Source organism: Rhinopithecus bieti, unplaced genomic scaffold (assembly GCF_001698545.2).
Source record: "Rhinopithecus bieti isolate Rb0 unplaced genomic scaffold, ASM169854v2 scaffold_2314, whole genome shotgun sequence".
Taxonomy (NCBI): domain Eukaryota; kingdom Metazoa; phylum Chordata; class Mammalia; order Primates; family Cercopithecidae; genus Rhinopithecus; species Rhinopithecus bieti.
In genome coordinates, this window is record NW_016803781.1 from 289066 (window position 1) to 306778 (window position 17713).

At 53.8% G+C, this 17713-nt stretch overlaps 1 protein-coding gene across 1 annotated transcript in view; it reads left to right on the forward strand.

Moving 5' to 3' along the window:
• Positions 1–4107: 4107 nt before the first annotated feature.
• Positions 4108–17713, forward strand: part of MN1 (MN1 proto-oncogene, transcriptional regulator) — a 54424-nt gene continuing 40818 nt past the window's right edge. Inside the window, exon 1 of the mRNA XM_017852972.1 lies at positions 4108–7905. Coding sequence (XP_017708461.1) covers positions 4119–7905 — 3787 coding nt within the window. The 5' untranslated portion in view covers positions 4108–4118. The remainder of the gene's footprint in view (positions 7906–17713) is intronic.

The following is a 17713-nucleotide window of genomic DNA, read 5'->3' on the forward strand; positions in this document are numbered from 1 at the left end:
TACAAACACAGTGGCTCACACACACAGAAAAGGGGGGTTGGAGGACAGACACTGCACATGCACCAAGACACCCACAGGTCCATGCACGCATGCCCACACAGGCATGGACAGAAACACACGCAGATGCCCTGCCACCTGCACACAAGCCAAGGCACAACATGCAGATGTGCACCACACACCCTCACAACATTTGCTGTGCTAAAGAAAGGTGGCCCAGACACACATCCTGAACAGAAACTCCACCAGGCCCAAACACTCCCTTCTTTCAGCCACTCACACACCTTGTAGAGCTAACTCTTGGAAACAGCCCCAGAAAAATACTCCCACACCCCCCCGCTCTCTGGAGCACACGGAATTATTCCACAGGAAACCTGCCCAGGTGTGCTGGAGACCCCCGCCCAGCCCTGTGTGAAGTCATGCCTCAGCTCTGCACACGCCCTCATCCAGGTCTCCCCAGACGACAGGCCTGTGAGCCATTCTTCCCACCCTCCTGGCCCACCCCCAGGCTCCAGACAGGTCCCCACTTTTCCCTATTTCCTCCAGACACAAAATCACAGGCGGCTCATAGGTGCCTCAGGAGACACCCATAGTCGAGAGCAGACTGAGTATGTGACCCAGTGTCTTGGACTATGCCCAGGCCTTTGCCCACGTGGGGGCCTCTTCCTCACAACCAGATTTTCCTATTGCCTCCCCCTTTTTGTCCAGGAGGTTCAAGATCCCTGCTGCTCTGTCTGGGGAACCCCAGAGCCCCAGGGTCCTAAGCCCTGGAGGGAGGGTGTCACTGGAGGCCTACCCAAGCCTTTATTTCTTTGTGCCTAAATCAGCAAAGCCTCAGTCTTTTCTCTGCCTCTCACTTCCCTGTCACTTTGCTAAGTAATAATTTCCATGTCCAATTCCATTTCTTTTCTAGTTCTGAAACCTCTAAGCTATCAGCAAGAGGATAGTTCACATGAAAACTAATTACACAAAATCAATATTTAATCACAGACCAACAACCTGATCCTGCAGAAAAATCCTTTAAAAACTCCACCGCCCTGTACAAATACTTCTTCCCCTGCTTATTTATGGACCCCATTTTGATGGGGTAATTTTCATTTTAATTCCAAAAAAGAAAAAATATATATATGTCTGTAAACATCTGCAACAGGAAGGCCCCGGGAAAGGTCTTGGATCTGAGCTTGCTCTGGCTGAGTTTTAAAGTTGTTGGTTTTTCTTGTTTGTTTATTTTTAATTAAAATTTTTTTGGGTGGGGGGCAATTTCTTAGGAATTCCACCACTAGCCCAGAGTTGAGCCCATTTCCCCCCACCCCCGGCAGGTCGGTTCTGGGGTGGTTCTAGCATTCGTCGCACTGCCTTCCTAGCCGCAACTCCGGGGAGCAATGAATCTGCGCGTACGACATGGTAACTTTTTAACTCCTGCCCGCGACGGTGGAGTGCTTAATCTAAGGTTTTTAAATAAAAAGGGCTCAGGGGTTGGTTTTATTATAACGTTTATTTCATTTCAGATTTCATGCGCAATTTAGCAAACGCTAGACAGACTCGGGCGATAAACACTTTCTTTTGTGGGGGGAAAAGGCATTTTTATACACCATGCTTAATTTTATTTAGATTTAATAGCGATATCAGGGGCACTTCAAAGAAAGTTCTTTTTTCGCCCTTCTCCTAAGAATGCGAATCTGCTAGCAAAATCGCCTCGTGCTATTTTATGGCAAGGAAAATTAAAGGTCTTCTCCCCCCTCCTTCCCCCCACACACTTTAGGGAGGAACACACACACGCATGCACACACACACGCACGCACGCGCGCGCACTCGCACACAGGCGCACAGAATAAACACCTCCTCTATCCTCCATCACCTCTAACTTCCAACTTCTAATTGCAAGATAGATTTCAGCCTCGGTGGGGATCGGGAAGATCTAAACATTTTAACTAAGATTATTAGGATAAATATTTCATAAAGAGCAGGGCAGATATTAAATTACTCCTATTGATTTTAGTATCACAGTCCAATTCCATTCCTCGGCCTCTTCAGTTTAATTGATCTCTTAAGGAGGCCAACCTCGCACCCGCAGAGGGCCTGGGCCTTGGACCGGGTGGCCCAGGGCAAGGTGCGGGCCGGCGGGTGCGCCCTCTTCGTGCGTCTCTTCTCGGGGTTCCCAGCCGCCTCGCAAGTCGCTCTGGTTACTGGGCTCAACCGATGTGCTCCCCCATAAAGTGGCTGAGTGACTGTGACTCCTTGGAGCCCACGCCGGCGGGTGAGAACCGGGAACCCCAGGCAGTGGGGAAGGGGAACAATTGTGAGCGTCCTAGTGACGGAGGAGTGAGCAAGCGCCTAGGTCTCTCGAGGATAACCCTAACTTCGAGGTTCCCCATCTGCTTTACCCTCCAAGAAAATCCCAGGGCCGGCTAACTTGGGCGCCGCTAGCGGAGAACGGAGTGTTCACCCCGGAGCCGAAGCGCAGTAGACACTTGGCGACTTTCCGTGGCGAGTCCAGGGTCTTTGCCTGGCGACCTCATTGTCTGAGCGCCCCGTACCGCTCACCGCCCACCTCCCCGCCCCCTGCCCACCCGGTGGGTCTCGCTCCAGTTGGGGGTGGGGAGTTGGGAACAGTGTGAATGGGAAGGGGGTGAACAAAGCCAAGCTCCCGCCATTCTCCTCCGCCTGCACCCTCTCCAGCCCGATGCGCCCGGAGGCCAGGGCGCGCCCCCAGCGCACTGACGCCGGACCCCGAAGCAAGGCGGGCGCGGGAGACCCCAGAGCTGGGGAAGTGCGGGTTCGTGGCGGGGGCCTCGGCAGCCAGGACCCCGGACCACCTTAAGAGCGAGCCCCGCCCCGGGCCCGGAGCTTGGGCGGCGCTGATTGGTGCAAATGTAATGGCTGAAATTGATTGCTGAAATGCAAAACTTGTTGCTGCTTCTCCCGGCGCTGGGCGAGAGGCAGACACAGAGAGGGGAGCCGAGACCCTAGGAACGCCCCACGCAGAGCCCCCCCGCTAGTCGGGAGAGGGGTGCGCAGACCCCCCAGAGCTGCCCCCGCGCCCCCTCCCCCCGTTCCAGGCTCTGAGAGCGCAGCGGGAACGCCTTAGCTTGCTCGCCCGGCGTGGCCCCCCGACCCGCGTACGCCCCCTCCCTCAGGTCCGAGAGGGACTCGCGAAGCACCTCAGCGCGGAGGCAGGGAACCGGAGCCTTGGAGCGACCCGACCCCTCGTCTCGCTGCCCTCCCGCGCCTGCAACGGTGCGCTGAGACTCCAGCGAACTCAGACACCCAACGGCGGAGGACAGAAGCGGCAGGCGGCGGACGTGGCCGCGAAGCTGCGCGCTGGGCGCAGCGCACCCGCTGCCGAGCAGAGGAGCCGCGCCTTTCCCCTGACCCTCCGCTCCAACCCCAGGCGCCTGCCGCCTCCCAGCCCCTCTGCGTCCTCGGCTCGGGGGCCGGCACCCGCGATGCCGAGCGGAGCCTCCAGTCCTCTGACCCGCTGAAGAAGCAGCAGCGGCTCGCCCGGAGCCTACGGGGATTGTGCGAGCGGATCGTGCTCGGTGGAGGCTCGGGCTGCGGGGCACGGGGACTCCGGGGGGCGGGGGGAGGGACCGCTCTGTCCGTGCCCGGCGCTAGCTGTGGCTTTGAAGGGTCTCCCTCCCCTGCCCTTAGCAGCTCTGCCACGGACTCCTGGAGGCTGCAGGCGGTGTCCTGGGGGCTCCCCAACAGACCCAATCGGACTTGAGAAGGTGATCGCTCTGCTCTCCCAACCCCCTTCCCTCCCTATTCCCCCCACTTAACTTTTTGTCTCCGTTCATCCGCGGCTTCGTCCCCTCCCCGCAGACCCACCCGCGGCTGTGACAACCGCCCGGGGCATGGGCCCCCCAACACGGCTCCTAGAGGCCCCGCGGCCTCGCAAGATGTGAGAGGCCCTCCCCGGGCAGAATCGGAGCTTCGAGAGGGGAGCTGATACCCGCCCTCCGTCCCTCACATCAGGCGGGGTGGAGGTGCGCGCTGAGCCCCCGCGGTGCTGAGCGTCCCGGAGCGCCCAATCCTGGGCTGGAACGAGTAGCTTGGCCGGAGGCGCGCCGCGGAGAGCAGGCTGTCATGCCCTATTGATCCCCCTCTGCCCCCCGCCAAGTATGTTTGGGCTGGACCAATTCGAGCCCCAGATCAACAGCAGGAACGCTGGCCAGGGCGAGAGGAACTTTAACGAGACCGGACTGAGCATGAACACCCACTTTAAGGCCCCGGCTTTCCACACTGGGGGGCCCCCTGGCCCTGTGGATCCTGCCATGAGCGCGCTGGGCGAGCCCCCGATCTTGGGCATGAACATGGAGCCCTACGGCTTCCACACGCGCGGCCACTCGGAGTTGCACGCAGGGGGGCTGCAGGCGCAGCCTGTGCACGGCTTCTTTGGCGGCCAGCAGCCTCACCACGGCCACCCGGGAAGTCACCATCCCCACCAGCATCACCCCCACTTTGGGGGCAACTTCGGTGGCCCGGACCCGGGGGCCTCGTGCCTGCACGGGGGTCGCCTACTCGGCTACGGCGGCGCAGCCGGAGGCCTGGGCAGCCAGCCGCCCTTCGCCGAGGGTTATGAGCACATGGCGGAGAGCCAGGGGCCTGAGAGCTTCGGCCCGCAGCGACCGGGGAACCTCCCGGACTTCCACAGTTCGGGTGCCTCCGGCCACGCCGTGCCGGCCCCATGCCTGCCGCTGGACCAGAGCCCTAACCGAGCCGCCTCCTTCCACGGCCTGCCCTCCTCCAGCGGCTCCGATTCCCACAGTCTGGAGCCCCGGAGGGTGACGAACCAAGGAGCCGTCGACTCGCTGGAATACAATTATCCGGGCGAGGGGCCCTCGGGACATTTTGACATGTTTTCGCCCTCTGACTCCGAAGGGCAGCTGCCTCATTATGCAGCGGGTCGCCAGGTTCCCGGGGGCGCTTTCCCGGGCGCCTCAGCCATGCCCAGGGCTGCGGGCATGGTGGGCTTGTCCAAAATGCACGCCCAGCCACCGCAGCAGCAGCCGCAGCAGCAGCAGCAGCAGCAGCAACCCCAGCAGCAGCAGCAGCAGCAGCAGCAGCAGCATGGTGTGTTCTTTGAGAGGTTCGGTGGGGCCAGAAAGATGCCTGTGGGTCTGGAGCCCTCAGTGGGCTCCAGGCACCCTTTAATGCAGCCTCCCCAGCAGGCCCCGCCACCCCCTCAGCAGCAGCAGCAACCGCCACAGCAGCAGCCGCCGCCGCCACCGGGGCTTCTAGTCCGACAAAATTCGTGCCCGCCTGCGCTCCCTCGGCCCCAGCAGGGCGAGGCGGGCACGCCCAGCGGCGGCCTGCAGGACGGAGGCCCCATGCTGCCCAGCCAGCAGCACGCGCAATTCGAGTATCCCATCCACCGGCTGGAGAACCGGAGCATGCACCCTTATTCCGAGCCTGTTTTCAGCATGCAGCATCCTCCTCCGCAGCAGGCGCCCAACCAGCGGCTGCAGCATTTCGACGCGCCCCCCTACATGAACGTGGCCAAGAGGCCGCGCTTCGACTTCCCGGGCAGCGCGGGAGTGGACCGCTGCGCTTCGTGGAACGGCAGCATGCACAACGGCGCTCTGGATAACCACCTCTCCCCCTCCGCCTACCCAGGCCTACCCGGTGAGTTCACACCGCCTGTGCCCGACAGCTTCCCTTCGGGGCCGCCCCTGCAGCATCCGGCCCCGGACCACCAGTCCCTGCAGCAGCAGCAGCAGCAACAGCAGCAACAGCAGCAGCAGCAGCAACAGCAACAGCAACAGCAGCAGCAGCAGCAGCGCCAAAACGCGGCCCTCATGATTAAGCAGATGGCGTCGCGGAATCAGCAGCAGCGGCTGCGCCAGCCCAACCTGGCTCAGCTAGGCCACCCCGGGGACGTGAGCCAGGGCGGCCTGGTGCATGGCGGCCCGGTGGGCGGTTTGGCTCAGCCGAACTTTGAGCGTGAAGGCGGCAGCACGGGCGCCGGGCGTCTGGGCACCTTCGAGCAGCAGGCGCCGCACTTGGCGCAAGAGAGCGCGTGGTTCTCAGGTCCGCACCCGCCGCCCGGAGACCTGCTGCCCCGTAGGATGGGCGGCTCGGGCCTGCCCGCTGACTGTGGCCCGCACGACCCCAGCCTGGCGCCCCCTCCTCCCCCCGGTGGCTCGGGGGTGCTGTTCCGGGGCCCTCTGCAGGACCCGATGAGGATGCCCGGAGAGGGCCACGTGCCCGCGCTGCCCTCACCGGGCCTGCAGTTCGGGGGCAGTCTGGGCGGCCTGGGTCAGCTGCAGTCGCCCGGGGCGGGCGTGGGGCTCCCCGGCGCTGCTTCCGAGCGCCGGCCCCCGCCGCCGGACTTCGCTACGTCTGCACTCGGGGGCCAGCCGAGCTTTCCGTTTGGTGCAGCGAGCCGGCAGGCCACGCCGCACAGCGGTCCAGGCGTGAACTCACCCCCCAGCGCGGGAGGGGGCGGTGGCAGCTCCGGTGGTGGCGGTGGCGGGGGTGCCTATCCGCCTCAGCCTGATTTCCAGCCCAGCCAGCGCACCTCGGCCAGTAAACTGGGCGCGCTTTCGCTGGGCTCCTTCAACAAGCCCAGCTCCAAGGACAACCTGTTCGGCCAGAGCTGCCTGGCTGCGCTCTCCACCGCTTGCCAGAACATGATCGCCAGCCTCGGGGCCCCCAACCTCAACGTGACCTTCAACAAGAAGAACCCGCCCGAGGGCAAGAGGAAACTGAGCCAGAACGAGACCGATGGCGCGGCAGTGGCCGGCAACCCGGGCTCGGATTACTTCCCAGGAGGGACTGCTCCTGGGGCCCCAGGAACCGGAGGCCCATCCGGGACCAGTAGCAGCGGCTCCAAAGCCTCGGGGCCACCCAACCCTCCAGCCCAGGGGGACGGCACCAGCCTCTCCCCCAACTACACCCTGGAATCCACGTCGGGGAATGACGGCAAGCCGGTCCCCGGGGGCGGCGGCCGGGGACGGGGTCGCAGAAAAAGGGACAGTGGTCACGTGAGCCCTGGCACCTTCTTTGACAAGTACTCGGCGGCTCCGGACAGCGGGGGCGCACCTGGGGTGAGCCCAGGGCAGCAGCAAGCGTCAGGTGCAGCCGTCGGGGGAAGCTCCGCAGGCGAGACGCGCGGGGCACCGACGCCCCATGAAAAGGCGCTCACGTCGCCATCCTGGGGGAAGGGGGCTGAGTTGCTCCTGGGGGATCAGCCAGACCTCATTGGGTCCCTGGACGGTGGGGCCAAATCGGACAGTAGTTCGCCACACGTGGGTGAGTTCGCCTCGGACGAGGTGAGCACGAGCTACGCCAATGAGGACGAGGTGTCGTCCAGTTCTGACAACCCCCAGGCACTAGTTAAAGCGAGCAGGAGTCCCCTGGTGACCGGCTCGCCCAAACTCCCTCCCCGTGTAGGCGCCGGGGAACATGGACCGAAGGCGCCCCCGCCCGCCCTCGGCCTGGGCATCATGTCTAACTCTACCTCGACCCCTGACAGCTATGGCGGCGGTGGGGGCCCGGGCCATCCGGGCACGCCGGGCCTGGAGCAGGTCCGCACCCCGACGAGCAGCAGCGGCGCCCCGCCACCCGACGAGATCCATCCCCTGGAGATCCTTCAGGCGCAGATTCAGCTACAGAGGCAGCAGTTCAGCATCTCCGAGGACCAGCCTCTGGGGCTGAAGGGTGGCAAGAAGGGTGAGTGCGCCGTCGGGGCCTCAGGGGCGCAGAATGGCGACAGCGAGCTGGGCAGCTGCTGCTCCGAGGCAGTCAAGAGCGCCATGAGCACCATCGACCTGGACTCGCTGATGGCAGAGCACAGCGCTGCCTGGTACATGCCCGCTGACAAGGCCCTGGTGGACAGCGCGGACGACGACAAGACGTTGGCGCCCTGGGAGAAAGCCAAACCCCAGAACCCCAACAGCAAAGAAGGTATATGCGCATCCATTTTCCTCTCACTTCCCGGGTGACCCGCCCCATCCCCAGGGCAGGCCTTAGCCTTCGCGCCTTGGGGTCCTTTGAGGTTTGGAGGGCACAGACCCTCCTAATCCCCAACTAGGAGCTGGTTATCCCACCTTTGCCTACACCAAGGGCTGTGAGGACAGACCACCCCCCACTGCCCCCAAGCCCCCCACATGCTGCCAGGTAGATTCTAGTGCCACAGGGTGGTAAAAACTTATATGGCAGCCCTTTGGGAATCTTGTAGAGTACACCGCGCAACCTCCCCCACACCCCCAGTTTTAGCTGAGTTGCCCCTTCCCTTTCACACTAAGACCCTTCCCCACCCTCAACATTTAGGCAGGTTCCACTTTTTAGCAGCTGTGTGCTGCCTTCCCTGGCAGAACACCTGGGAAGTTGTGTTAACGCCTCCCACCTTTTCCTAGTTAGTCAGCCTCTAGCTCTAGTTCTTTTAGGTGCCAGCATCTTTAGAAAAAAAGTTACCAGCCCTGGTGTCAGCAGCATCACTCAGAGGCAACGCCTAATTTGACATTTGTTCCTAATGAATAGCTATTTTGTCTCTTCTTAACTATCAGCGTTTCATTGAAAAACTGGAGACCTGTGGGGGTTGAGGAGGCAGGGAACCTTTTCAGGGTGCACCTCCTTGACATTTGGTGGGGTTGGGGAGGGGGAATGCTGGGGTGGGGTCGGCTTGGCAGAGACCAGACCACTCAGTCAGGACATCATTTGTGTATGGAGATATGGATATATATTCTTAAGACACAAAGGATCCGTGTTTGTCAATATCTCACTTGGCTTTGGTGACAGATGTCCTGTCCCAGCTTTCGTTTGCATTCTAAACACCCCCTTCCCACCAGGCCTGGAGGCCTTTAAGGTGGGAGGGGTGGGGTTAGTAAATGGGCTGCCATTCCAGTTAAAGTAATAACAGTTCTCTAACCTAAGGATGACTGGGTTGCCTTAGATATTTATTTTATCTGAATGGAGCTTTAAAATGTATATATATATAAGGTGTGTGTGTATATATAGGTGTCTATATAGGTATGTGTGTCTATATATGTATCTCTATATATCTAATGGCTTCTTAAAATCAGGTAACATCATTTTTTTCTTTCTACCTCTTTCTTTTAAACTATAGTTGAATTTCCTTGGTTTCCCTAGACAGACTATCACCATGGAACCAGTGGCTGACATTTAACCTTGTTTTTAAAAATGTGTCCCCCCTCGATGCAATTCTTGCCCTCTCTTACAGTTCTTTCCTCCTCTGCCTTCGTTTCTCTCATCCTCCCCATATCCTGCCATGTCTTGACCCTGGATTTAAGGTGAGGGTAGGTTTTAGGAGAATGGCATGGGGGCTGGGGGAGGTAAGAGGAGAGGAGGCGGGAGTGGGCTGGGAGTTGGGTGGTTCAAAACTTGGGGCTTTCAAGGCGCCCATCCCGCATAGCTTTCCCGCTTAGGTTTTCTAATTCATGAATGCGGCCTCTCTGCTTTTTCTCTTTGTTCCGCGGTTACTGCCCAGCCCAGGACGCCCGGGACGCACTCTCTCATTTGAAGCCGGGTGTTTAGCATGCACAGCAGACGCTGCGGCCAGCATCAGCATTCTCCAGGCTTCTCCCAGGCAAGGCCATAAATTGGTTAGTTTGGGACCCTCAGCTTCTTCTCCCTTTTTTCCCCCTTTTTAAAATTGAGTTGGACACAGCATCCTGCTTGCTCTCCCCACCCCTTTATTTTCTTGTACACAACATCTCGATCTGGCCCAATCGATCGATAGCTGGTTAGCACAAATCTCAGCCCCTGTCACTTCTACCTGGCCTGCCCTGGCCGCCCCTCCCCCTTCCCCTTCTCATCCTCCACCCACCCCTAGTAATTAAGAACATATTGGCCAAAATGAGGTGAGAAAAGTTAAAAAAAGGAACAAAACCCTGATTTAAAGAATCAATTTAAAGAAAAACAGTAGCACTTCATCTTCAAGTCTTTTAAAGGGCCTTCATAGACTGGGTGGACAGGTATAGGGTCATTTTAATGAGATTTTTAGACAATGTCTCTCCCCATCCCCTTTCCAATCCTTCCTTTAGAGATGAAGATGCAGGCTGTGAATGAAGAAATGTCACCAAAGAAATGTTTTGTTTGTATCATCATCACAGTCAGATGAATGAAAATATTTTTTGGAAACAGATGCTAGTCACTTAAGGGTTGATTTCCCCTGTAAGCTAAAGGAAGCCCTCCCCTGCACGCGGGACGACAGGGATTCCATCAGGGACCAGCAGGGCTGGCTGCCTTATAAGCACCAACAGGGACACCCACTTGACCTCCTTTGTTTTCTACTCTGTGGTATGGCAAGGACAGTTTCCTCGATAAAGCAGCGAATTGAGGTCACTGGAAGCTTCTGTAGCCTTGGGGTTGCTAGTTAAGGCTTTATAAGGTATCTGCATCTGAATCCTGCTCCCTCACTGGTAGTAAATAAGGATGATTAAACTTTTCATTATGATAGCACCCTGTAGTTCCATCTGCACATGTTGTATAAATAGGTACACAGAGCTTTCTACAGGCCCCTGAGTCCCCTGGCTGAAAATCAGGGTGAAGTGTGCCACTTCGAAATAGAGACAGGAAAAAAAAAAAAAAACGTAGCAAAATGTTCTGCTTTTCCTTTAAAAACATGCTCATGGTCCCATTAGCCTTGAGCAGTGGTGTCCAGTGGTTTCGAATAGACCTTCTCTAGGTACCAGCCCCAGCATTTTTTTTTTCTACCCCCCTTGCAGGCAAAGCCCATTTTTGTAATGATATTTTATTTTGTCACGCTGTAAAACATGCCAGTACTAATGTGATTAAATATTAACACCGTTTCTGAAATTCTTCGCTCCAATGACAAAATACTACTCGGCATTTAACAAAATGATCCGTGCTCGGATTGGAGGGAACGAATAAGTCTTCAGAACTGCACAAGGCGTGCAGCCACTGGGACGTGCCCAGATTGTCTTATGGGCTTGAGATGTCCTTTGGAGGGGAGGGAACTTGACTGGCAAGTTGTCGTTCTCTCAAAGTCTAGGCCAACATCACATGGGATGATGATTTTTTAAACCAGGAAATCTAGCTAGTCTCTCCAAATCATGCTTCTCTTGACTTCTTAATCAACCCACCCAACAACTTTATGCAACTTCACCTCTGATCATGAGGCTCTATTTGTACAAAGTTGTGGTGGGGGAAGGGTGAGATTGTGAAAAGGAAAAAAAAAAAAAAATACAACAAACCCAGCCTGAGTTTGGGCCTTTTCAAACATCAATTAAATTGGTGAGAATTACATGAATTTAAAAAGAGTTTGCAAAATCATCCACCTATCTTTGTAATAGGTGTGTGGCTATGGAAGAATTTCAACACAGAGAAGGAAAGATAATGATAGATTATAGATAACGCATATGAAGTTGGAAAAAGTACGTGTTCTCCCCTCCTGCCCCTTACAATTGTCAAAAGTTGAATTAACTGTATTCTGTAATACATTTATCCTTGCCAAACCTCCTTTCCCCTGGTAGCTCTATCTTGAAACTCAGGGCAGTCTTGAAGTACTCTTTCACATACACTGAAATGGGAGCAGTCTCGGTACATGCTCTGCAAGCAATCCTGCTCTTTTTGGAAGTATGATATTTTTACAGTGATGCCAGAGAAATTTTGGAATTTCATGCTTCTCTCAGTGTTGCAGTCAGAACACAGTAACAGCACTGAGCAATCCTAGGCAGACATGATTTGAACATGGAATTTCTTTAGACATGGGGTAGACTTGGGGTGGGGGGGCAGGTAGTTCCTAGCCTCAGAGCAAAGCACTGTTTTTCTGAGAGAATTTTTAAGGCTCATTCGAAATTGTCTGGGGAAGGCAAAGAGCTTTGCAATCCTGTTTCCCTGTGAAATTACCCAGCACGAGTTGCACGCCTTCATGTGACTTTTGCGCCTCCGGAAGATGTAACCCAAAACTTCGCAGGTGTTAATAAGGGATAATGTAAACAGATAGGGCCCCCTTTGTGCAGCTGACGTTTGGGCCTGCCTGCTCCCTGGATATCCCAGGACATCAAACTACTGTTCTTTGGTGCTTGTTTAATATTTCATGGCTGTAATAAACCTGTCTACTTTGCCCGCCTCCCGACATAAAACCCCAACCTAACACACATCTGCAATCATACATTTCTACTAAATATTAATAAAGGACAAGGATGTTTTAAGGGACTGAAGGCTGGCAGTGTTGAACTTGTCATGGTTTTCTACCACTGGGTTTTTCTGGCTGTTTTGATTTTAAATAGCCATTGCTTTCTAATATGCAAAATATATTTATATATTCATATATATATGCAATTTTTGCAGATTGAAGGGCTTTCCTCAAGTAGTATAGCTTTCTTTAATAAGTATTCACTTAGATTTCTTATGAGGCCCCTTCAGACCGGAAATAAGGAACTGTTGAAATGTTCTTCTAGTTTATTGAGGTTTCTAGGAAAGGAGTGAGAGTTAGTTAATCTAATTTCTCTTTCTAGCAATGAAATTCTATGATTCCTGATATGATTTTGTTTGCCTGACAGAGGTATTTAAATTTCCACAAAGAATCTTAATAGGTTTTGGAAATGCGGCTACTCTTGCCAAGAAGTTACTTGATACCTTGTGCTGATATAAAATATACATTTTTAATAAATAGTCCGGCAGGACCAAGTGAAATCAGAGGAGGAAAATTCTTCCTACTGTGGAAGGGCCAACTCGAGTGGGTCACCGGGATTTCACGGGATCTCCTAAACTCACTCTATGCTGGAAAATGTAGCAGAATCACTTGTGACCCGTTTCTCTCCACTTGAATGACAATGACGTCGGATTGTGTTCTTTGCCCAGGGAGTGATCAGCTTTGCCGAAAGCATTTAGGAGAGATAAATACCCTTGGTAAGGAATACCGTATTTACCTCTGTTTGGTTATTTTTAGAGATTAAAAGGCTGTAGCTTTATATAATAGGATCAAATGTCTGGGGAGTGTGTGGGAGCAAGCAGGCCTCCCAAGCACACCGCAACATAAAAACACCAAATCCTCTCATGCCAGAGGGGTCCTCTGTTTGTCGGAGGGGGTGGGGGTTCACCTTCTGTCCTTTTCTCACTGCCCACTGCTTGTTCCACCCAGTTCTTTGGTCTGGAGGGGCCGGGATCACCCAACCTCATCATTTTGACTCAAGTCAGGATTTTGACTTGCCGACGATGTGTTTGTTTTAGGATGGTGTCTATATTTAGGCGCGTCTTGGGTGGACAGATTTGAGTGTGGGATTTGATCGCTCTTGGTGGAGATGTTGATGTATACATGAGTGCGTGATTGAGAAGAGGGACATTTGGAGGAAATTTTTCAAGCCTCCTCGCCTTCTCACACACACTGGAGCCAAATGAAGTGGTCTGGGGACCAGCTTGAAAGAGCACAGCTGAGGTGGGTGGAAGCTCTGGGTCTGTATCTCAGGGGAGCAAAGCAGGGCCCCATGCAGTTCAGCATGGGAAGAAGCCCCCCTCTCTCCCCCTTGTCCCATCCCAGCATCCGCATATATACATATGCATGGCCGAGTGTATTTCCATCCAATCTGGAGTCACTCCTCCAGTTTACCCTTAATCTGCTTTCTGAAGGCGAGCAGGGAAAGGAGTTCACCCTTCAGTCTCAATGGCCTTAGCTGACAGGTTCTGATTCTGTAAAGGACTGAATGAGCGTGAGTCCTAAAAATAGAGGGAGGATTTTGAAGATCCTAATTACGAAATCTCAGCCTCCCGGGCCTCCTGGGCTGTGGGTGACTTTGATCTGGAGTATTTCAGTAGCAGACGCATGTCGCCCCTCGCTGGGTTTCGTGCGTGAGCGAGCGTGGAGGTGTCTCTCTGGCTGAGTTCAGCTAACACCACTTTCCTGCCAGGAGAGGAATCTTTGAATCAGTGCCCCCTCCCCTTCTTTACTCCCCCCCGCATCTACCCCCACCAGTTGTGGGAAGCGAACGCTGCTTCTCATTTATGGAAATTCCTAGCCTTTATTGTAATCTTTTTGTACCAACGACGTGGCGGAGACGACGCTGGGCTTTCAAATTAGTCATGGTCCTGCCTGCACGGACCCTCTGTGTCCTGATGCAGAACAGCTCAGCCACAGTCCCCAGCTCAGAGTCACCCAAGGCCCCGAGAAACTGTGAACAGGACCCAAAGGGAGAGATGGTTCTGGGATCCTGGCACATTGTGCCCGATGGGCCACCCCACATGAAGGTGGCCCTGGTCATTTCCTGCCATCTTCCAATGACAGGACAGCACACAGCCTCACCTGGGTGATCAGCTGCTTTGCAGAGCATGGGTGAGATGATACCCTGCAAGTGTGCACTTCAGGGGGCAAAACCTCCAAACTTATTTTGTGACCAGGATCGAGAAGCAGAGTTAAGTTTCTTTTACTTGCGCGGGTAGGGACTTTTGAAAGGCATCATGTTCTCAGGATGTAATTATTATAGGATGCTGAGACCTGCTTTGTGTGCTGGCCTGCATTTTAATCAGCAGCCTCCGAGGTTTGAGCAGCCAGTGAAGTGTCTCCTCCCAACACAGTGTTTGCCCCTGGCACGGAGGGGAGAAATGGCCACGGGTTTCTCCCAGTCTTGAAATCCAAGGGGTTGAAGCTGGGTTCCTGATAGCTTCCAGTTTGGACCTGACAAGACCATATTGGACTGGCACCCTGGGTACCTCCTGAGTCAGGACTTGTCATAGCCACAGCATCCCAAATTGTCATTCTCTCTCGGCTGAGAAAGCTGGTGTGATTTCATAATCACCGCTTCCTTGTGAAGCCGGAGCAGAGAGAACTTTATAGTGATTGCATGCGTATCTTTTCACAATTTACGCATCATCGTAGGGATCCAAATGCCCTTTAAACATAAGGCAGTTGAATCTAGCAGTTTGGAGGTCTTAGAGCATGCGTAATAACATGCTGACTCTCTGTGAATGTCCCAGAAGGAACATCTTCCATGGAATGGGCTTGTCCAAAAAGGGAGAAAAAATTCCCCAATAAACATTCCCATATAAACTCACATTGTTGAGGGAAATCGTGTTTCCGTGTTCTCATCTTGAAAGCTCCAAGTCCAGCGAACTCACCTTGCCCTACTTCCCCTGGCGTTTATAGGATCAACTATGTGACCAGAAGCTTCCATCTTATTCCCATTTTTGATCTCTCTGTGGAAAATCTTGGACTCCCCCAAAATGTTTGCTCCTAGGATTCTGCTCCTTCCGTCTATCTCTGGTTTCTTGGGCTGCAGTCTGACTTACCTGTGCCAGTATTTGGTTTGGGAGATGCAAGGTGTGTTGGGAAATAGTTTAGGGAAACAGGGAGACCCTTTGGCGAGGGCATATTTGGGACCCATTGCTATGGAAGATCTTTGGAAAGTTGGGGACTTCAAGGATACCCACAAGAGAACCAGGTCTTATTTTATCCTGCATGTCTCAAAACAATCTCCATAGTTACTCAGAAGTATATGGCCATGGTCATGTCTTTGGAGGAAATGTGGACTAACTTTGGTGCTGAGGCAAGAGACTCTGGCAGCTTTGTTTTTCCTGCTCGCTCTTCGAGCAGCCTGACTCATGAGAACTAAGTGGCCCGTTAATGCATTCAACTGTGAGGATTGAAAAGTAGTTTTTTTCTTCTCAGTGCTGAGAAGAATTTAAAGAGTTTTGGGCATGATGGTTTTGTTTCATCTCAACACTTGGGACAAAAAATTCCCTGGAGTGACATCGTCTGGGGGGGGCGGTCTTTCTGATGCCACTCGTTTTTCATGGTATGACTGGGAGAAATCTCTCTGCGTCAAAGTTGAGGGCCCCAGTGTGCCTGGTCTGGTTTTCTTGGTTGTATTTGGGAACTCCTGGAACGTGAGATGACAGTTAATAAGTGAACCCCTCCACGCATGCGCACGTGTGTACACACGCGAGTGCGCGCGCGCACACACACACATATAGCTTCTTGCTCATCCAGTCATTCAGGGCAGGGTGAGGTTTCAAAAAGAAAAAAAGAGATATGACCCTCTTCAGTTACTGTGAAGCAGTGTTTTCAGATGCCCTTGGATCTTGGAACACAAGCATTGTTGAGTGATTGGCAGCGACCACCAGGAGTAAAATACTTCTGAGGGACCATCTTATGATCAGAGAAGAGGTGGGGAAGTCGGCAGAAAACCTAGCCTGCTTTGAAATTCCCAAAGCTCAGTCTTCCAGAGAAAGCAGGGGTTGGTGGAGAATTTACTGAGAAGTTAGTGGGTTCTTCCTGGTCCTTGTGTGCTATTTGAAAGCGTCCTTTTAAATTTTAGGGCCCCGATCCTAATGTGGACACTCTAGGTCCTCATTTCCGAATAAATCAGAAGGCAGAGAGAGAAGCACCTCCAATGAGGAAGTGTAGATGGAAATTGGGGTGTAGTGTATTTTCTCAGGATAGGGGCATGGCAGAGGGGTGGATGGGGCAGGGAGAAATGCACCGACATGAGTTGAAGTGTCGTTTACTGACTCGTGGGGTTTGCGAGTGGAAAATAATTTATAAATGTGGAAGTCATTTATAACAACATCACCTGGGGTAGGCTGAGGGTGTATGAATTACTTGGCAGCTGGTGTCGGCCATCACAAAGGACAGAAGGTTCTTGCCCAAGCTTTCCCTCTGGGGCCCGGGGCTCCCACATCGCTGCACATGTATGGGGGAAATAGATCCAGAGGACCAGCCTGAGACTGGATGAGCACATTGTGGGTCTGTTAGCAGCAGTCAGGACCCGTTTCTGTTGAGTTAGTGGCCGAGGCAGGCTCAAAGGGGATGAAGACCCAGATGGGCCCTGGGTAGGTCAAGACCCAGACGTGCCTGTGGCCAATGCCTGCAGAGGAGCTGGTCCCTTGAGGCCCAGATCTTTCCATAAAAGAGGGATGATGGGGGTGGGAAAAGGGAGTGACCTTTCCCCTGGTGATCCTGTAAGGTGGCCACTAAGACTTGCCTCCTAGCAAGACCCTTCAGGGATGATCTTGGCTTTCACAGACCTTGTAGGCAGGTCCCAATGCCTTGAAATGCAAGCGTGCTCCGTGATGCCCTCCCACACAATATATATATTTGTCATTTTTCTGAATGGTAGGGAAAAAGGGGACCAAAGTAAGTGACAAATCCAGCAAGAGGAAGATTTCCCTGACTTGAGATAAGCCAAGTGTGAAAAGGAGCTGGAGAAATTAAGAGTCTCCTCTTTTTGCCCCTTCCAGAAGACCCTAGGTCCAGCCTTCAGAAGCCCTTAATGCTTTTGCAGCGAGAACTAATTGGCTAAAAACAAATTGGCCATTTTCATCCCCTGCAATGTAACTTTTGGCCGTTGTTTAGTATTTGAAGGAAGGGAGGCTGCGGATCAAAATTTGGCTTTTTAGAACAGGAGCAATTTCACGATCCTTATGCCATGACTATTTCTCTAAATTGTCTGGGCAGAAAGCTTTGAATGCCTTTTGCCAGGCTTTGCTTGCGTGCACACACGCACGTGCACGTGCACACATGCCACATAGGCCTGAGAAGTCTTAATAAGAAATGAAAAAATAATTTTTCCCCCAAGAAGAAGCTCATACAAAGTTTTGGCCTCGTTCAGTTTGAAGTAGACGCGTATTGATCTCCGTGCGGTCAATTTTTGCCGAATTTGTAATCCTGTTAGGCCTCCGGGAAAGGCATGATTAATTTACTTGTACATTTCACTATTTTGGGTCAGTTTAGTTAATAAGCATTTATTTTGTGCTCAGCGCCTGTGAAGCATTTTGCTGGGATTAGGGGTGTGTG